This window comes from Lathyrus oleraceus, chromosome 5 (assembly GCF_024323335.1).
Source record: "Lathyrus oleraceus cultivar Zhongwan6 chromosome 5, CAAS_Psat_ZW6_1.0, whole genome shotgun sequence".
In the NCBI taxonomy this organism is placed as follows: domain Eukaryota; kingdom Viridiplantae; phylum Streptophyta; class Magnoliopsida; order Fabales; family Fabaceae; genus Lathyrus; species Lathyrus oleraceus.
In genome coordinates, this window is record NC_066583.1 from 228,434,096 (window position 1) to 228,455,904 (window position 21,809).

At 35.0% G+C, this 21,809-nt stretch overlaps 2 protein-coding genes and 1 long non-coding RNA gene across 3 annotated transcripts; 1 reads left to right on the forward strand and 2 right to left on the reverse strand.

Annotated features, from left to right (window-relative positions):
• Positions 1-3,671: 3,671 nt before the first annotated feature.
• LOC127079897 (uncharacterized) lies at positions 3,672-5,057 on the reverse strand. Its single transcript, XM_051020250.1, has one exon. The coding sequence runs from the start codon at positions 5,055-5,057 to the stop codon at positions 3,672-3,674; it is 1,386 nt and encodes a 461-aa protein (XP_050876207.1).
• An 898-nt stretch (positions 5,058-5,955) lies between these two features.
• LOC127079898 (uncharacterized) lies at positions 5,956-8,047 on the reverse strand. The gene is made up of 3 exons (XM_051020252.1): positions 7,555-8,047; positions 6,967-7,448; positions 5,956-6,264 (listed from the first exon to the last, which is right to left on the reverse strand). Exons 1-3 carry the CDS (start codon positions 8,045-8,047, stop codon positions 5,956-5,958), a joined length of 1,284 nt encoding a protein of 427 aa, XP_050876209.1.
• A 9,572-nt stretch (positions 8,048-17,619) lies between these two features.
• On the forward strand, positions 17,620-20,758 carry LOC127087967 (uncharacterized). Its single transcript, XR_007790092.1, has 2 exons — positions 17,620-17,872; positions 19,822-20,758. It is a non-coding gene; the product is annotated as an uncharacterized LOC127087967 (long non-coding RNA).
• Positions 20,759-21,809: the final 1,051 nt, after the last annotated feature.

Genomic DNA, 21,809 nt, shown 5'->3' on the forward strand with positions numbered 1-21,809 from the left:
AATTTCTTACTCAGATAGTAAATGGTATGCTATTTTCTACTTGTTTCATCTTGTTGGCCAAGCACACAACCCATGGAATCTTCCAATATAGTCAAATACATAATTAGAGGCCTTCCTTCTACTAGAGGAATCAGAATATGAGGCTCAAGCTGTTGGTGTAAGCCCTAGAGGCCAATACTTTTGGTACTTGTATCGAATTATTTATTAATAATAAAAGGCTTTTTCTTTATTATATTTGATTAATAAAGTCCCTAGAATAGCTAGTCCGTTTAATGTATCAAGTGTGACTTAATCATGAGATCCCATTAAACATAAGGACACTATTCTTAAAGTATCAGTAGTCGAGCTTTGTTGTGAAGTGGGATAACATTAAAGCATTAAGATTATTATGTATATAGACTGATGATCAAATCTCATGGATCATGGATAAGGAGTTGTCAAGTCTTAAACATAAGTATGAATGTTGAGAGTAATATTTATACTGGATTGACCCACTATGAGAATACTATATAGAATGTTATGCTAAGTGTCATAAGTTATTCTCATGGTGATAATGGTGCATACCACCCTTTGACCTGAAACCACTATGTACCCTAGATGTAGAGTCGAGTGCCTTATTGATGATCAAACATTGTCCGTAACTGGATGACCATAAAGACAGTTGATGGGTACTTCACGAAGCATGCTGAGGGACATGAGTGACCTAAATGGAATTTTCCCATCCTGCGTAACAGGATAAATGTCTACGAGCCAAATATTGATCTGGACAAGGATGACACGGTCTATGCCTTGTGTTCAATATAGACATAAGGGCAAAAGGCTAATTATACACATAAGTATTATCACAAAAGGATTTGTCAAATCACATGACATTTTCGTGTATTGGGTAGCAGTGATGTGTTGCTAGATACCGCTCACTGTTTATTATGTTAAATGCGTGATTTAATATAATTGCTAATATCGCGAAAACCTACAGGGTCACACACAAAAGGACGGATTGATGAGAGATAGAGTAACTAAGGAACACCGTAAGGTACGATGCACTTAAGTGAATTGTAGAACATCATAAGGTACGGTGTACTTAAGTAGAATACAAAATATGGTAAGGTACCATGCGCTTAAGTGATTTTGGCATATTATAAGATATTGGCCACATACACTTAAGTGGGCTTTTTAGCTTGCAACCCACACAAGTGGTTCTATAAATAGAACCCTTGTGCAGAAGAATTTGAGCAGTTGCAATTTTGTTTCTCTCTCTCTCTCTCTCTCTCTCTCTCTCATACACACACACACACATACACACACATACACACACACACACACATACACACACACACACACACACTCACACTCAAAGCCTTCATTTGTAGCAGCTAGCACTGAGATTGAAGGAATCTGTTCGTGTGGACTGAGTAGAGGCGTTGTCACCGTTCAACATTCGTGATCACTCCGTAGATCTGCATCAAAGGTTTCAATTGCCACAAGAGGTAACGATTCTATCACTAATCATGCCCATTCATAAGGATCACTAAAGGAGAATTTTTTAAATTCTGATGCATTTTGGATCGCCCTTCTCCTTCACAAGCAAGTATTATTTTATACTATAAAAAGCTTTTTGGCAGTCTTTTATCCAAACACAACCCTGATCTTTTCGAAGAAGCTTGAATATAGGGCCACAAGTAGAAGTCATATGAGAGATGAATCTGGAGATGTAGTTCAAACGTCTGAGAAATCCTCTCACCTACTTTTCAATTTTAGGCGCGGGAATGTTTTGAATGGCTTTTACTTTGTCGGGATCAACTTCAATTCCTCTTTGGCTAACAATGAAACCTAAGAGCTTTCCTGATCGAACACCAAAAGTGCACTTGTTGGGATTCAGGCGGAGTTTATATTTTCTCAAGTGTTGAAATAACTTCGACAAATATTCCACATGTTCTTCTTCAGTTATGGACTTAACAATCATGTCATCAACATATACTTCAATTTCTTTGTGCATCATGTCATGGAAGAGAGTTTTCATGGATCTTTGATATGTTACACCAACATTCTTTAAATCGAAAGACATTACTCTATAGCAGAATATCCCCCGTGGTGTGATGAATGTTATTTTCTCCCTATCTTTAGGTGCCATTCTAATCTGATTGTATATGGAGAATCCATCCATGAAAGAGAAAACCTTGAATTTAGCAGTACTTCAACCAACATGTCAATATGTGGTAATGGGAAATCGTCCTTTGGACTAACCTTATTTAGATCTCTGTAGTTGACACACATTCGAACTTTGCCGTATTTCCTGGGAACATGCACTATGTTGGTCAGCCATTGAGGGTATTCAGACGTGATAAGGAAGTCTACATCAATCTGTTTTTGGACTTCATCTTTGATCTTTATGGCCATATCTGGATGAGTTCTTCTCAATTTCTGCTTGACCGAAGAATATTCTGGCTTCAAAGGCAAACAATGATGTACAATATATGTATCCAACCCTGTCATGTCTTGGTAGGACCAAGCAAACAAGTCCACATACTCTATGAGAAGCTCTATCATTCTCTCTTTGACAGTTGGAACAAGCAAAACTCAAATCTTCACCTCTTTTCTATCTTCTTCTGAACCCAAGTTGATTACCTCCACTGGTTCCTTGTATGGCTTAATGGTTTCTTCCTCCCGCTCGAGTAACCGGGAGATCTCATTAGGAATCTCTTTGACACTTTCCTCTCCAGCTTCAAATACCGGGAATTCAAAGTTAGGAGATGGCATAGGGTCATGGTTTTTAATGAATGGATGTTTCATGAATTAATATGCACATGTGATTATGCTTTAATTTAGAAACAAATAAAGATGGAAGTGTATGCAAATGTTGCAAGTGATTATTATATTTTTTTGTTTTAGAATTACCATTTTTCGGAAAAAGTAAAAAGAAAGAACAAATAACATGGAAAGCAAAAGGTGACACTTTTATTAATGATTGTCAAATCTTGAAACAAAAGCCCGACACCAACTCTTTTTCCCTGGGCAGAGCAAAAGGAAACATTTTTTATTTATTTAAAAGAAAGCCCTACATAATACTTTTTTTCCTTGGGTAGAGCAAAAGGATAAGACAATAAAACATTACTTAGAAATGTGAATAATGGACGAGACATCAACAACAATCCAATTTTGAAAAGTCACTCCATGCACAACGAGGTATGGTGAATCCTTTTCAAGATCGTCTTCTATAATAACATTAACTTCAGAAGGAATGGGATGAATGAAACCTCCGATGCAAAAAACTTCTTGAATATGGCGTATGACCGCGTCCTTTTTGACAACCTTTATAGATGACGAAGTAAAACCAAGACCTTCTCGGGACTTGTTCTCTGGAAAAACCACAACCTCTCCCCAACCATTAGTTGCACCACTCTTGACCACCTTCTGCGTTTCTTTAAGAGAAAAAATGGATATTCAACTTATCTTAATATCTTGATCAGCAATAGACAAGGCTTGGAACTGGGTTCCAATAGCATCATCAGGTTCAACATAAGAGAATGATGAAAGGTGGATCATAATCAAAGCTTATTCTCCACATACCGTCACCAATTTCCCATTCTTTACAAATTTGAGCTTCTGATGAAGAGTAGAGGTTACTGCCCCTGCCTCATGGATCCACGGGCAACTTAATAAACAACTGTATGCTACTTCAATGTCCATAACCTAGAACATGATCTAAAATTGTGAGGACCAATAGTCATAGGCAAGTCTACCTCTCCAATAACAGTTTCTCGGGAACCATCGAAAGCCTTCACAACAATCCCACTTCCCCTCATTGGAGCGTCTTGAAAAGATAATGTGGAAAGTGTTAATTTACGAATCATATACAGTAACGGTCCGGTATCTACCAACACATAAGAAAGAGCGCCACTCACACAGTTCATTAAAATATGTAGTGCCATATTATGATTTCTACCCTCTTCAGGGAGCTCTTCATTACAAAAACTCAGATTGTTGCAGGCAGTTATGTTAGCTACAATACCATCAAATTGACCCACAGTCACGTCATGATCTACATATGTTTGTTCTAAAACCTTTTGCAAAGCTTCTCGATGAGCCTTAAAGCTCATTAACAAGGATAACACATATATCTTTGATGGTGTGTATAACCGTTGCTCCACCACGTTATACTCGTTTTTCTTTACCAATCTCAACATTTCATCATTATCCACCTTCTGATTTGTACCACTAGACTGACCAACCTTCTCAAATGGAATCTCAACATGAGTTTTCCTTATAGCGATATCTTCAATTCTTATGGGAGGTGTAGAGAAAAACACACACCCACTTTTTGTGACTCTGCTCACATCAACAATATTAACAACGGAAGGCAAAGGAACCACCACTCCATCTTCAATCATGGTGGCGTTATACTTGTATGGTATAGCCTTGTCAGATTTATAAGGAACTGGACCGGGAAAACTAATAACCAAAGGAGAAGCAGAAGTCTTTCGGCTATCATAAATGATCTCCACAAGATTGGGAACATTGAACTGAGTTACTATAACATTAACTTCATCATCATCATGGTTCCTATCATAGGTGATCCTGATAGTCCTTTGATCCAACAACTTCTGAATATCTTGGCATACAAGAGGATATGCATGCATATTCATGGAGCAAATTCTACAAGCAGTGTAATTGTGTTCATGATCAATGAAGGCAAGCCTTGTCAAACTAGCATACATTCTGACTAAGGATTCTCTGATAAACCTAACCTCGAAGACTGCAAATTTTCCTGGACAACCATGCACCATGTTTACTGAAGCTCCCCCATGCTGAGGTAATGGATTAACCTGCACATTCAGATTAACATCTTTGAAGGACAAAATGCCACCTTTAATCAGCCTTTGAACATCATATTTTAAGCCATAATAATTCTCTATATTGTGACCAGACACTCCTTGATGGTACACACAAAATTGATCAGCTTTGTACCAATAGGGAATTTCTTTTGGGACAATGAATGGAGATCGAGTATGAATGTGATTTATGGCTAACAAAGCTGGGAACAACTCTGCATATGACATTAGAATAGGATCAAAATGGGGTGTTCTTTGGACATATATGTTGTTGTTGAACTGTGGGCGAGCCTGTTGTTGAGGCAGTTGATGTTGTTGAGTAGATTATTGAGTAGGTTGTTGACGAAACTGTGGTTGATAGGCTGGAGCTATCACTGGTGGATGGATGATTGGAGAAACAGTTGCGACATGCTATGGTTGGTACCTTCTTCTTTGTCTGCCATGCAAAACGACACCGACTTCCTGTTCCTTTTTCTTAATGAACCCACTACCAAACTTCTTAACATTATTGGAAGAACCCACTTCTTTAGTTAAACGTCCCTCACGGACTGCCTCTTCAAGCCTCATCCCCATGTTCACCATTTAAGTGAAGTCATTTGGTGCGCTTGCAATCATAGTAAAACGAATTCAAAGTATTTAGGAGAATCTTTGTCATATCTTTTTCCTCAAGCGGAGGATAGATCTGGGCGGCTACCTCATGCCATCTCTAAGCATACTCCTTAAAACTCTCCTTGTCCTTATGAGACATGGCTCGGTGTTGGTCCCTGTCCGGTGCCATGTCTACATTATATTTATATTGTCTGATAAAAGCTTCTCCAAGGTCATTAAAAGTACGGATTTATGCACTGTCCAAACTCATGTACCACTTAAGGGCGACACCAGTTAAGCTATCCTGAAAGTAATGGATTAACAGTTGATTATTATTTGTCTGTGCCGATATCTTGTGAGCATACATTACCAGATGACTTTGAGGGCAAGAGTTTCCTTTGTACTTCTCAAAGTCCGACACCTTGAACTTGTGCGGAATCTTAACATTGGGAACTAAGTAAAGATCGGAAGCATTCTTACCAAATAAGTCTTTTCCTCGGAGGACTTTTATTTCCTTTCGCATTTCCTAGAATTGATCTTAAAACTCGTCCATTCTCTCATCCATTCCAACACCTTCACTTGGAGCGATGTGGAAGATATGTTCTTCATTATAAGGAGTAGTGTGTACCACGGGATGTGGCACAGACATCACGGTGGTGACAACTGGAGCTTTGGTAGCATGTGGATGATAACCTTCTGGCATATAATTAAGAGGCATGCCCCAAGGAAAATCGGAGGGTAAGTGGTAATGAGGATCACTAAGGGGTTCCACAGAAACAGGTGTAGACACGATCTCGGAGATCACGGTTCTTTGAATAGTCTCTTGAGAATCAGGTGATGGATGATTCTGAGCAGTCACCAACGCTTACATCATGTTGGAGAGTATTTCCAAGCTTTCTTTCAGATTGTTCACTTCTTCCCTGAGTTCCTGATTTTCTTGCTCGAGTTGATCCATCCTTCTTTGTCGACCCGCCCGAATGTTGTATGGATGATACAATTTGACTAACAGAGACAAAAGACACGAATGAGTTTCCTGGAATGCAAAATGCTTGCATGATGCATGATATGCTAATGCAAATGAATTTTTCAAGTAACTTTTAACAATTATTGTAAACATTATAAAGGATAACATTTTTGAAATAAACAAAAGAACCTCATTTCATTAATAAGTGGAAACAATATAAATCAGAAGTTTTAACTTTCAAAAGTTCTAAGAAAAACAGAAAATAATAAAAGCTAGAATATAAGAGTCCTAGGGTATCCCATGATAAGAAGATCCAATCCCTCCTTGCAGCTTCCTGTTGAGCTCCTTGATTTGGTATTCCATTTGATTCTTCTCAATCACGAGCTTGTCAAAAATCAACTTCCAAGCAACTGATACGGGAGGAGTATCTGGATGAATGCTAGAGGAAAATAAATCCTCTTGCACCTTTATCTTATTGCTGGCAAGCGCCTCTTCATTCTTCTTCTTCAAATGCTTTTGGAGTTCTTCACTCTCATTGTTAACAAACTGGTATTTGTTCTTTCAAGCGTTCCTTTCTCGTTTCACCTTGGTCAAATCAATCAGAAGTTTCTCCGCATCAATCATGAAAATCAGAGTAGGCTCTTTAGAGGCTATAGATAAAGGCTTATGGAGAGGATAAGGCATCTTAAACTTGATAGCCCTAGCTTGTACCCATTGAAGATAAGGCTCCAAAGAAACACAACCTGGCTTCCCTAGAACTTCTCTCCCCTTTTTATGGACATGATGCCAGGCATGCACAATTTTCTCCTTAAGTGCTTTGTTATCTTCACCTTCTTTAAAGAAGAGGCCTTCCAAGAGGATATTGCTTGGTTTATCTTTCATAGGATATCCAAGCTGACTACGAGCCAAAATCGGGTTGTAGATGATACCTCCTTTTGTACCGAGAAGAGGCACATTAGGAAACTCTCCACAACTGTCAAAGATATTCACTTCATCATAAGCATGACTATACCACTCAATATCGGAATGTGTGAGAGACATAATCTTCTGTGACCATAAAAGACCATCTTTAAGATCCCAAGTGAGAAATAAGCCACTTGTAAAGCAAAGACACACAACATATAATTATCCCCCCACTATAAGAGTTTCTGAGATGAATGGAATGGTAGGTACCTGCAAGTAGAGTGGGAATTGGATTTCCAATCAAGAATATCTTAATAGCATTAATGTCAACAAACTTGTCAACATTAGGAAAGATGACCAATCCATAAATGAGTAAGGAAAGAATAGTCTCAAAAGCATCCATACTCTTCATACTAGCAAAGTAATGAGCTTTATCAATCAGAAACTTAGTTGGCAACCCAAGAATACCTCCCTTGGTGGTCATATGATCAGAAATAGGTGATCCAAGCAAATAGGAATACTCCTCTAATATGGGCATAAGCTGGTAATCTGGAAAGGTGAAGCAATGATACAATGGATCATAGAACTGGACTAGTGTAGCAAGAATTCCATCTGTTATATTGGTCTTCAATAGTGACAGAAGTATTCCATATCTATCCTTGAAACCTATTGGACTAATAACCAAATCCCCTAGTTCTCTTAGATCTTCTAGCTTAGGACTCTTGAAAGTGTACTTTTGAGTTCTTCTTCTTCCAAAATCCATGGTAAAAAAGTTCATGCGATGTTTGCAACAAGTGTTTTTAAGTTCCTTGAAAACTTGGTTAAAAATGATGAATGAATGCATCAATGTATGGATGCACAAACAAGAACACAAACATATGGGGTTCAAAGGTTTGACGTCACGAGCATGGAGTCATGGGTTCAACCATACCAAAAGGTATGTACTAAGGTTTTTTTGTACCTTTAGAACAAGATTCTAAGAAGGTTCCCAAAGTCATTGATCCATCTTTTGGATATTACTAGCATACTGATACTCGAGAATCAATAATATTCCCAAGAGAACCTCGTCTGAGTGTAGCATCGTGTATCAACTATTTTAGGTTTACACCTTCATAGCCACCGCACTACGTCCTAAAAGGTCAAGTGGGGTAAAGGGATACTAAAGTCCTCAGTTTCTCAGGCTCCTAGGTCGAAAGTAGCAATGCTTTCACGATTACTCGTTTAATAAAGACTACCTTCAAAGGGGCTTCCACTAAGTGGGGGATTCTCAAGTCAACTTGTTTGGGATTAATCCACCCAAGCTTTCTCGACTATACCACCCTCCTATATTATTTATGTACTCAAGTCAGGGTTATTACATATCTCACCAGTTATGAATCACCAAAAGAAACCCAAACAATATAGCAAACAATTTAATAACACAAATATATACACGATAAGTTTAACCCTATTGGGGATGTCCCCAGTGAAGTTGCCATTTCTGTCGCAGTGAGACTCAGAGACCAAAATATTAGGTTAACTTGACTCACAAAACAAAATGTAACCACCAAACTTTAATTTATCCAAGGGAAGGGGAAAATATCAAATAACCCATAAATATATAATACAAAATAGTGCAATAAAGAGATTGAAGATCCAAGGGTTTGTTATGAAAAAGGAAGGTACTAGCACCTTAATCATCTATAGTATCCTATAAGAACCTCTTGAGATATTTGTGTTTCGTTAATGTTGTTTGCTAAAGATTGGGGAGATGAGAAGAGAAATATGTTTTATTCCTTTTTGATTTGAAAAGACATAAAGTCTTGTGCCTACGTACCAATGAAGGATCAAAATCCCGTAGTTCAGGGTACAAATAACAAAAGGGTTTGTTTAGTTGGTTTTAGAAGAAGAGACAAGTTGTCATCTTAAGGAGAATACTCATATAAACCACCACAAATATGAGAAGATGGATCTTTGCATCATTATGAAGGAAGAGATCCAACTTGGATATAGAATCTACAAGTATGCCGCTAACTCCTTCATATAGAAAAGAATCAACATCAATTTCAATCATTACTACGGGGTAGGAGATTTATATCTCAACTATAAAGATGATTCATGTTAAATCTCTTTTGAGAAAGGGTTTAAAAATGAAAAATCTAAGTGGCAAAAGTTTTGAATGAGATTTGTGTTTTTTAGTCTTATAGAAAGAGTTTGATGTGCTTAAAGTTTTTTTTGAAGCATTTATGAAGAAAGAAAGTTTGAAAATTCAATGACCTTTAGTCAAGGTTTTTTTATGAAAGAAGTCCAAGTTTGAAAAATCCTAAGATTGGACTAGGGTTTAGAAGGGGCTAAAGGGCACAAGGTGGGTAAAGGAAGCTACAAACACACACAATGAATATGCACGTGACAATAAGTCAACTATAATCCCTTTCCCTTGGATTGAAACATAAGCATAAGTATCGTGCAAGAAATATCATGGATTAACAATATGCACTAAGCAAGCATATGAACAAAATCACTACCATGTATCAAGCTTAAACATCTTAAGACACCAATCAAGGCCATCAATAAAGAATGGAGCAAAAGGCATGACATAGAAAATAGTTCATAACACATAGATCATACAAGCATACAAGCATATTAAACCTTAAACAACTATGTCATGCATCAAGACTAAAACAATATTTAGGAGTAAGTTCAAAGCACATCAAAGCATCATTTTATGACAAAAGTTCACATCATACAAGGGTTCAATTCATTAAGGTTCATGCCTCTAAGATTCATACATTAGGGTTTTAAAGCAAATCATCAACCATAAACATCCATGTAATTTAAACACAAATCAAATAAATAAGTTATCATCAAGTTTAAGTCCAAGTATAATCAAAGTGTTTAACACATATGGATCAAATGGGAGCAAATTATTCATGGGAAGAATTGAATCAAAGCATACTTAAATTAAAAATAAAAGAGAATAAATAATAAAGTTTTTTTTGGATTTTTAAATATAAAATTAAAAACTAAATAACAAAATAAATATTATTTTTAAATATAAAAATATAGAAAATAAAATAAGTAAATAAAATATTTTTTGGGTTTTCAATACTGATATAATAAATCAAAGAAAAGGGAAAAAATTTAAAAGAAATAAAAAAATAAAAATAAAAAAAGAAGAAAAAAAGGGAGGAAAATGAGCAAAATGGGGATTCATTCCTCATGTCAAAACAAACATAATGGTAACAAGAATGAGTGAAAATGATGCTTTTATGAAGGAGTTCAAAATAAGCTTTTTTTATCTAACGGAGTGTGTCCGTTGCAGCTTCAAAAACACTTTCAGATGAGAAATAATGACCCCTCTAGCTTCCTTGAGTCCCCCGGAGTGTGTTGATGATGAAAGAATGTTTTTGTTTGTGTTGGAGCATTGTAATGAGACCTCCTTTTATAGTGAATGAATTCATATTTGGTGCAGTGGTTGTTAGTATTGTTTGATGGGCTTTGGACCAAATCTAAAAAAGGGTGAAAAGTACAACATTTATTTTGCTTTTGGTGTTTAGATCGAGTAAGATCAAAACAATATCTATTTAGAAAGCTCCAAATAAAAGTGGTTGAGAAAAGTGATCTTTATGGAAATGACGATGAAGCTTTATGGCAAAATGATTCATGAATGGTATAATGTTTGGATAATGGTTCAAACCCTTGTATAATGCATAAATGGTTTGTGTAAAACACTCATTATGATGAGATTTAGAAGCATCAAGGATGCAAAGCAAGATCTTGAGGTTTGACTTTGGTTTGAACATGAAACTTGACATGAAGATGGACTTTCAATTTGGCCTAACATGGTGACTTTCCTTCTTCGAAACTCCTAACTCAAGTGTGATAAATTCATACCAATGATATCTTTGGGAAGATTTTCCGATCTTATACAACTTTCATGTTGGACATTTGAAAATATTCAGCTTGGACCATGGAGATAATTGACCATCAACTTTGACAATCTCAACAGCTAAACACTTGGAAAAATTTCCAAGTGTTGAACAATTTTACAACTTTGAGATCTCATCTTCATCATTTCATATCTTCCCATCCTTATGAGATCTTTGGTTCATTCTTTATATAAAGTTGAAGTACGGAACATCATCTACAAGTAAATATTTTTATCATGAAAAATGATGGATTGAGGAAGAAGTTACAAACTTGTAAAGCGGGCTTCATGAACATGCAATTTCATAACTTAGAGAAATTTTGAAAACCCTAGATTTGACATTCTTGAACTTTTTCTTGATTTAACTTGATAAAATGAATTAATCAACCATATTTTCACGATTCTTGACTTGAGAAACCCATGGTTAACCAAAAAATCTCAAAAGTCAAACTTTGACCTTGAGTAGTTGACTTTTCATCAGATGAATTCCAAATATTCAATGATCAATGAATCAAACTTATTTAGCCAATTGAAGCACGTGAATGGATAATAATGAAGAACTTGAGGACTTTGAGTCATATGTCAAACCATTAGATTATGTCTTGGTCAAAAAGTCAACATCAGAGCAATCTTGATCAAAACCCTAATTTAGGCATCAAATGAATTTAGAACTTATTGATCTTGAGTGGATGCAATCTTGAACTTAATTATGATGAATGGAAATAACTTGACTATTATGAATGAATGATAAGCTTGAATTACTGAGGAATGCCCATAATTTTGACCAGTCAATCACTTGAGCTCCTTAAACCATCATACATACCCTGCGAAAGAATCAAACAAGATAAAACATATTTTTGTATTTTCATAAGGTTGGTAATGCATAAAAGACACACACATGAGATATTTGATGCTATGAAAATGATATGGGATCTTATGGGTAAAAATTAGGGTATGACAATCACAAACAACCTTCGTAAAGCATATGACGTACACATATTTGATGCTTCAAGCATACATTCACGAATACTATTGTCACTATCTAATAACCCTCAACCCTCAACTGCTTTTTTGAACGTGAAAAATATGCACCATTATGTGTAAGAATACATTTCCAGCTTGTTGGACCTCTTAAATGAGACAACAAAACACGTAAATAAAATTTCTCACCTTCTGAAGGAGATAATGTATAGATTCGACCAATAACTTTTCGTTTTTCCGTCTTCGCTGCCATTTTTTGACCCCTCATAGCCAACAATAATTCTTTGGAATCTCTCTATACAAATAATTCCTAGCATGTGGATCCATTTGGTTTAGTGCAAAGAATTCAGTGAGCATGGTTATTGCATTTTGGTTATCATTGAGTACATCTGTGATTCTTTGATGCTTATAGAGCCGCACTTGATGATGATTTGGCTAGTGGATTTGTAGTCTTTCAACAAAGGGATATAACTTGTAAAGTGTGAATTTAAATATTTTCCACAATGCCTCTGGAGCACAAATCCATCTTGCATCAACATATTGTTAAATCTCATCCATACATGTACCTTTGTGAACTTCCATTGCAACTCAATCAGGACCTTTGTAAACATATTTATACAAATATTTAATGCTTTTGATGCTGCTGCAAACACTACGCCAAATAAGGGAAAAGAGGGCGCTTTTTTTGGCCTATAACAGCGCTTTAAAGCACCCTCTAATCTGGCGCTGGCATAGGTAAAGACAGCGTTTTTTTCCTGGTGAAAGTGCTCTCTAAAGTGGCTCTTTAAGCCCTTTAAGGGCCACTTTAGAGGGCGCTTTTTAAAGAAAGCGCCCTCTAAAGTGGAAATTTAAAGGGTTTAGAGGGCGCTTATTTTGGAAAGCGCCCTCTAAAGTGGGTGGTTATTTAATTTTTTTTATTTAAAAAGCGCTATATTTTTTTATTTATTTTAGACAACCTGTATATTGAAGCAGTACACCTAAAACTGTATAATTTGAAGCCCTTTTTCACACATTGCATTCAACAAGCCTTATATACAACAATCCATACATATACAACAATCCACTGATATATAATCGTTTAACTTCTAAAGATTCTAAATATACAACCAATTCATAACTTAAAAAGAAATAAAACTAAGTAGCAAAATCATCTCTGAGATGTATGTTTTTTTTGCTAGCCGCAGTCTTCTTAGCAACAACCTCTTTTTGTTCAATATCAATAGCATGAACCTAAAATATCATAAAATTAATTAGGTGAAGTATAAGATCAAGAATTAACATTTTCTATGCATAAATATCATATAATTGTGTTTATACCTTTTTTTTTGATGCAACTGACTCGATTTGCTGTAATAAAAGCCATTTTACCTGTAATAAAGAAAACAATTAAAATCATTTGACTTGTACCTTTTTCACTAAGTTCTCTTTCTTTTCTTGGTTGGAATATGTTCTACATGTCTCTTAACAACACGGACGGTTGGATTGATCCAAATACCCTCATTATGATCATTTCTAATATATGAATCATTTGATATAATATTCTCATCTTGATCATTTCTGGTAAACGATTCAATCTCAACATCAATATCACCTTGATCTCCAGTGTTTTCATCAATTACTTTGTTGGAAAAAAGAACTATATACCATTTCGTACTTTTCGGATCATTGACATAGAACACTTGTCTAGCTTGAGAGGCTAGAATAAAAGACTCATCTTTGTATCCCACCCTATTAAGATCCACTTGCAAAATCCTGACTTATCCATTCGAATGCTGTTATTATTTTCAACCCACTTGCAACCAAATATAGGAATCTGAAACTTCTCATAATCAAACACCCAAATGTGCTCGATAACACCAAAATACGACAGATTTGCAAATTTGGGGTTTAAGTCCTTCACACTTGATACGTATCTGCGCCACTATAGTTTGAGGCATATGTCGTACTATCCCCCGGTTCAACATTCTCGTTACTTTTCTCACCATGCAAATTCCAACATGTATAACTTCGATCAATTCCATGCCTCATTAGATGCGATATCAACTGAACTGCGTCAACCTGTTTCCCATAACAACAACCCAAGCAAGGACATATCATTCTACTGGGGTCTTCGGCGTGCGCAACGGCAAACTTAACGAATTCTGATACCCCATTCTCGTACTCTCTCGACAATCGATTGGAAGACATCCATGTATTATCCATTACTAATTAGATTAAACAAAAAACAATTTCAGAAGAGAAACCAAAAATGGGATGAGAAAAAACAATTTCGCTTTATTGAGTTAGTCTCTGTGCAGGGCATTCATGTCTCCAACAACAACCCAAAACCAAAACAATTTTGGTTTATTGAGTTAGTTTCTCAACATTTTCAGATATCTCTGACTTCAATAGCATGAGAATGTATGAACCATGCATTAAGCATTAGTGGTATGCACTAATTTGTAGCATAGTTATATATCATCATATAGTTTTTACAAAAGATAAACATTGACTAGAAAATATATATGTAGAATTGTATAATGGTCTAACTGAAAGCTAACAGAAGAATAGTCGACTCTAATTTACTCTATCAAATAACATCCATACCTAAACTTCTTAAGTTACTAGCTACGCTATGTATGCTAGAATAAATACACTCATAAGCTGCATAGTGTACCTTTGATTGGTAGAAGGTGTTTTAGATATTGCTGCCTCCTTTTTCTACATCGAGAAACAAATGGAACAGTTGGTGAAATTTAACCCATAATGCCTAGTCTCCATTGCTAGCATTGCAACACAATAATTATTGTTGAGAATACTTAATAAATGTATGAACCAAGAAAAATGAAACCAAAAATGAACAATAGCGAATGTCAGAAGAGAAACCAAGTAATATGAAGATTAGAAAAATACCTATGGTGTCAAAATCGAACAGCTAACAACGAATTAATAGAAGGAGGAAACGTCGTAGATCTAACAGAGGTGGAAGGAGAACGCCTTAGAAGTAGCGAAAATCGTAGCAGTGAGAACCCTAACGTGAAAAAGAACGAAAATAACAGAGAGTGAAATAACAAAACGTGCAGTATGTTATAATTTTAATGTTTACTAAAGGGGACCTTAGAGGGTGCTTGTGGAAAAAAAGCGCCCTCTAAAGGGGGCCTAAGAGGGCGCTTATGAAAGCGCTCTCTAAGGCTTTCCAAAAGCGCTTTATAAACTGGAAATGCACATGGACTTATAGAGCGCTTTTTTAAAAGCGCCCTCTAAGGGTAACCTTAGAGGGCGCTTTCTAAAAAGCGCCCTGTATTGTTGTCCCTCTATCTCCTCCTTATTTTTTCGCTTCACTTAGAGGGCGCTTTATTACAAAAGCGCCCTCTAAAGTGCGCTGTCTATTCCAGTTGTTCGCTCCTTATTTTTTCGCTTCACTTTAGAGTGCACTTTTGTAATAAAGCGCCCTCTAAGGTACGCTGTCTATTCCATTTTTTGGCGTAGTGAAATCTCATCATTGATGTGACAATCGTACTTCAACAACAACCATGGATTATAAGGAACCACCCATCCATTATCAACATAATTATTTCTATTTTAAAAAATGGGATCACTAAACCTTCTCATGTACTCAGGATATGAGTCATTTCCCTGACGCGTCTCTTCACAAAAGTCTTTTGGACATCTTTTTTTACAATGACCATTCTTCATACATGAAGAGCTTTGATTCAATACTCCACATGGCCTGTGGATCATGTGTTTTAACACAACTTCATACAATTCAAGTTCATATTCATGTCGTAGTATTTCTGCTTTCACCACACTATCATACTGTTCAGGTTCCCGTAACTTGTCATCAGTATCCAAGATGAGTAACATATGCACATGTGGTAGTCCATGTTTCTGAAATTCTGTTACATGCATATAACTTTTAACTCTCCCTAAGACTCCTTTGTTAACGACATCATCCTTCAACTGCTCAAATTTTGGTTGAAAAATTCTTGTTAGCAAATCAGGTCGATCTTGTGGGGTTTGATGGAGGCCTAGTTCAGATGTTGTCTCAATCCAAGAAGGATTGCATGTCATTGTAAGGAATATGTCTGGTTTACCATCATTAAGAACAATAGTCATACCATCTTGGTATCTCTGTGTCATATCTCGCTTACTGCCAATAAATGACGATGACAATATTGTTCTTTGTTCGACATTATCTATAGAAATATATGAAAAGTATAAAAATTAAATGTGCCGATAGTGGTAAACATAAAATAGACGCTCTTCATGTATAAATATAACATGTTATATTAAATACCCGCGTTATTCTCCCCATCGTGCAATGCATCTTGTAACCCCTTATATACTTCAGATCGAATATTATTTTGATTTCTTCGAAGCCATCTCAACCTTCCTGTTTCAATCTTTACATAATTGTCTACAACATACTGTTGTAAAAGTCGACCCGATTTTAACTATAAATTGTAATTCTGCATGAAAGAGATATCAAACAATCATAAAAATGATAGACTATAATTACGTTACTCAAAGACCCCACTTATAAGTTTAGTAAACTCCATTGTCATTCTCATTGTACAAAATCAAATGTTAATATATGCAAATTCAATCTAAATTAAATTTAAAAATATAAATTATTTTATAAGAGTAGAAAGAATATGAATAAATTTGACAAAAAAAAAAGTATAGAAGCAATAGAGAGAGACCAACTTTTTTAAATAACATATATTTATAGAGAGAGGAACCAACTTTTTAGTGGCTACGATGCGTACCACCACCACCATCACAGCATATTCAACATCCTTGCCTATACAAATTATGCCATATTGACACGTTCATATGATCTAAAATTCGTTTTCTTTTTCCATTTTTTTGCGTGAAAATTTATGACTTTACAAGGATATCTCACATAAAAAATTGATTTTTTTTTAATTGAGATGAATTAAATATAAATTTTGAGTCAATATTTTGCAGATATTTTGCAAGAGACCTATACAATAATATACAAAGGCTCATAATAGATTGTTATTGATAGAATACAAAGACTTGGAATATAAGACTAAATATGTTGAGATGTCTCTGTTACCTTTTCACTGTCTCTAAATCTTCCTTTCCTTTTTTGAATAACTGTGAGCAGTTGTAAATTAAATGTAAGTTATCTTTTGTACTAAATAACGGTAAAGGTTTAAAAGAGGAAGGATGGAATGAAAACCTATAAAATTAGAGAAAAAATAGGATGGAAGTTGCTTTGTATATGGATATGCAGATATTATTCAATTTAAACTACCAAAGAAGTTACCGGAAATGAGATGTACAATTTAAAATTTGAATTAGCAATTTTTAATGTTAGTTAGTTTATGAACGGTAATATTGTTTGAAAAAAATGCTATACCAAAAACAACTTTTTTTTTATATGATGTTATAGATACTATATGAATATGAGCCAAAATACTTGGGGCCAATATGTCTATTGTAAGCCTTTTACTTTCGGGTTCAAGCAGTGCGGTCGAAGAGCGAAGAAGATGCCGGAGGCGACACGGGAAGCTCCGGTTACTTGGAATGGAAACTATCGTATTTCAAGAATCCCTACATTCTGGGAGTATTGCTGCTGGCATTGGTGGACTCCTCTTCCCCTACGATATTGCTGCTGGCATTGGTGGACTCCTCTTCCCCTACGATATTGCTGCTGGCATTGGTGGACTCCTCTTCCCCTACGACACTCTGGTATCTACTCTTCTTCTTTCTTCTGCTCCTCTAATTTACTAGAAGCAATTGGTGAAAAACAAACCTGAACTCAGAAAAAGAAGAAAACTATAAATAAATATTGAACTGATTATTAGTTTATTACTGAATATTGACCGAAACAATTGATAGGAAGAATATTGGCAAATATTGGCAAAAAAGGCAAAAGAGATATAAAAATGCCAATAGAAGGCCGGTGTTCTAGTTTAGAGAAACCAGGGAAAACATATCATAAAGCCTAGCCATTGTCTAACTTAATTCGAACACAAAGAAACTAAGAATCATAATCTATATGCTAAAACACAGTATATGGTCATGGGCTTAATTGCGGCATGTCATTCATCATTTATTCTTTCTCCCCAAATCCATGTTCCCTTTATACAATTATCCCATTTTTTAAGAACATATATTTGCCTGTTCTGATTTTGAAATGCTTAAATTCAATTTAGAACTTAATTACAGTATAAAATATGATTTTCAACTCAGAATTTCTTATTTCATTTTTGGTGACTGGTGATTTGGAGATAGTTGTCTAACCTTTAAAATCACAATTTAAGGAAATCAGAGGAAATCAGAATTGCTTTGTTTGTTGGGGCCGGACTCTCAAAGTTGCTGGCATGAATGCTGCTGGAACAATTCTTGGCATTTATCTACTAGAACAAGTTGACTTAGAAGGTAATAGGCTGCATTAGCACAAAGATATGTCTATTGCAGATAACTTACACAAACAAACATGTCAAGGATTTTTCCCCCTCCTATCATCTCTAAGGCCTCCTAAATCCTTAGAAACATCAACTTTGAAACTCATCACCTTCTTCAACTTGTTCACTCTAAAATTTCATCTACACAAAATCATTCCAAACACAGTCATTTCATTCATTCACCCTATTCACACAATTTTGTCTCAAAGTAAAGGTAACGTGAATCTAAATCCTTCTTCACTGCCTTTGCTTGTATTTTCACGTCATTCATGCAGAAACTTATTCACATCTAATACTTTTCCTTGTATTTTCACGGTCATTTATGCAGAAACTTATTCATGAGATCACATCTAATAGTATTTAAAAAAATATATATTTTTATGATTTTTTTAAAAAGCTCACGATATAACTAATATGACTATTATCAAGTATATTTATAATACATGATATAAATATTAATTATCTGAAATAGAACCTATAATAGCAGAGTTGCTTTTCTCATCATTAGGAGTGTTCTCTCACCACCATGAAAAGTCATAATTCTCAATAAAGTCCGAAAATGCATATGCAGACGTATCTTTTTTACACACAAAATTTAATCTAGAAATACATTTATGTAAGTTTTGTGCGGTTAATTCCAAGATACATCTCTGGATGCATATGTGGTTAATTCAAAGATCCATCTCCATAAAAATCTTTAATTTAAAATTCAAAGATGTGTCCGGAGATGCATCTCTAAACGCTTTTATTTCATATACCTACGCCAAACCCTTCCCTCTTTCTCCTTCATTTCTGAAAAGTCATTCAAAAAGTACCATTTGAACTCTTTTGCTGCAAACCATTTCCAAATCATATTTGAGGAAGTTATTCACTCCATTTTACTTCATTTGCTGTAAAGTTATTCACTCCATTGAAACTTCTCATCCAAAACTTTGATTTGGTAAGTTTTTCAAATTTTGTGTGTGTTTTGAATGATATTTTAGGTAACATAAGTTGTTTAATATGCTTAGATAGTAGTGAAATCGAAACAGGTGGCCTAAATGGACATGCATTGCCATTTTGTTGGAGGTTAGGGCATCAATGAAGTATCTTTCGTGGTTGAAAATCGCGACTTCATCCAGAGATACATCTATGGATTATGTATGAGCTATTTTTGGAGATGTATCTCCAGATTTATACCTGACTGGATTTTTGTTGATTTTTTAATGTGATTTTATGGTTTTAACGCAGGTGCAATGACGGAAAACAATCATGGCAGAATTAAGCTCGTTTGCGTGTCCTAAACCGCATTTGTACGACGTGAGAGGGTCGCTGCAAGGACCACTATTCCATGATAAGTCATTTGATGGATCATCTCCTATTTTCCTCGCATAAATTGGTGGAAACCTATGCCTACCTACACCAAGGATTGGCCACGTGCTGTCGCATTTACCTCCTACAGAAGAAATCATGCGATCAAGTCATTCTGGGTGTATATTGACCGTCATGTAGCAAATGACATTGCTTTTCGCCCATACGCCGATCACCACCAGACGCGTCAGTTGGACCTCATTTTGTTATACTCTGGATGATTGACATGTGAGTAAAGTCTGATGTATCCTTATCTTCTCGAACGAGTGATGCGCCCATTTGGATATTTGTAGATTATTCTGAAACACCCCTCAGAGTCCGCTCCTCCCACCGTCCACCACAAAGATCTTAATGCGATACTTGAGGATTTTGAGCTATGCGATACCAGAGGAGTATCGCAGGGTGTCAACTCCTGGACAATGAACTTATTTTCACGACACATGACATGGTTCTATATGGTGACACACCCTATCATGACACCAAACGCTCCTGGATGACCACCTAGACCATATAATTAGGAGGTACTTAAGGTCAGGGACCACACTCAGGACATAAGCAACGTCTGTCAACATATTGTTGATATGGTGAGAATGGGCATAAAGACAAGACTTTTTGAGGAGGAAGTCTCTAGTTGGATCTCGTAGAAGGTATTATTGTTGAGGCACAGAATGCCTTGTAGTACAAGTTGAGAAGTTAGGGAGTTAGACATACTTAGTAGTTTTTGTTTGGTTGCATTGTTTTTTTTTTTGTATTTTTGAAAGAAGTTATGTATGATCGGTACAATTTGATTTTACTTAATTAATTTGTGTCTTTTTAACGTATGAGTAGTATGCTCGAATCAATTGGTGTATGAGTTTCTTAATTTAAGGATTCAAATAACATAAAATGTAAGTTGATATAAACAAATTTTAATGTTGAGACAATGGTGTTGTCTTGAAAGTAATTAAGGGATTTTCGAAGATGCATCTCCGAAATATTTCTTTAATAAACCTTTAAATGACTTCAAGGGGGTATTTCGGAGATTCATCTTCGAAAACCTCTCTGAAAATTACGGAAATACATTTCTGAATTAGATTTTGACAAAAATGAGATATCTCTCTAAAATACGAGGATTTGTGTGCTTTAAAATGCGCTTGGAGATGAACCTCAAAACATAAAGACATTTCCAGATTTTTAGAGGTGTGGAGCGCATTTCACATGATTGAAAGAACATATCTATATAATAAAATATTTGATCGGTTATATATATATATATATATATATATATATATATATATATATATATATATATATATATATATATATATATATATATAATATATATATATATATATATATATATATATATATATATATATATATATATATATATATATATATATATATATATATTGAGACAACCAATTATCTTATAATTTATCCAAGTTCTAATATTTATAAGAGACCATTATTTGTGTCAATTCAATTTATATTTAAAATTTATAGTTTTAATTAAAAATAATATTAAAAAAAATGATAAACTAAAAGGTAAAACATTGAGTACTTAATAAAATATATTTCAACTACATGCATAATAATTAAGATAAACTACTATCTAGATAAACTATTTCAACCAAATAGTTATGATTGAGACAACTACTCTTACTGTTTGATTTAAGAATTAAACTTCAATAGTGTTTATTTGTCCATAATTCTTAAACTTCAATAGTGTTTATTTGTCCATAATAATTTATTAATTATAAAATATAGAAAAGTATTAGTATTGATGTCAGTTATAGTTATATTCGGTGTTTAAATCAAATCAAATGGATACTTTTTTTTTAATAAATATAAGGTGTATTTATATCATACAAATCTCTTAATATTCT

Excerpts from the sequence above, each read along its gene's own strand:
- LOC127079898 (XM_051020252.1), bottom strand. The coding sequence starts at position 8,047 with ATGGATTTTGGAAGAAGAAGAACTCAAAAGTACACTTTCAAGAGTCCT. Across the intron at positions 7,449-7,554 it reads AATTCCCACTCTACTTGCAG|ATGGTCTTTTATGGTCACAG; the intron begins GTACCTACCATT and ends GGGATCTTAAAG. Across the intron at positions 6,265-6,966 it reads TTCTGATTGATTTGACCAAG|AATCATCCATCACCTGATTC; the intron begins GTGAAACGAGAA and ends GTGACTGCTCAG.
- LOC127079897 (XM_051020250.1), bottom strand. The coding sequence starts at position 5,057 with ATGTCATATGCAGAGTTGTTCCCAGCTTTGTTAGCCATAAATCACATT.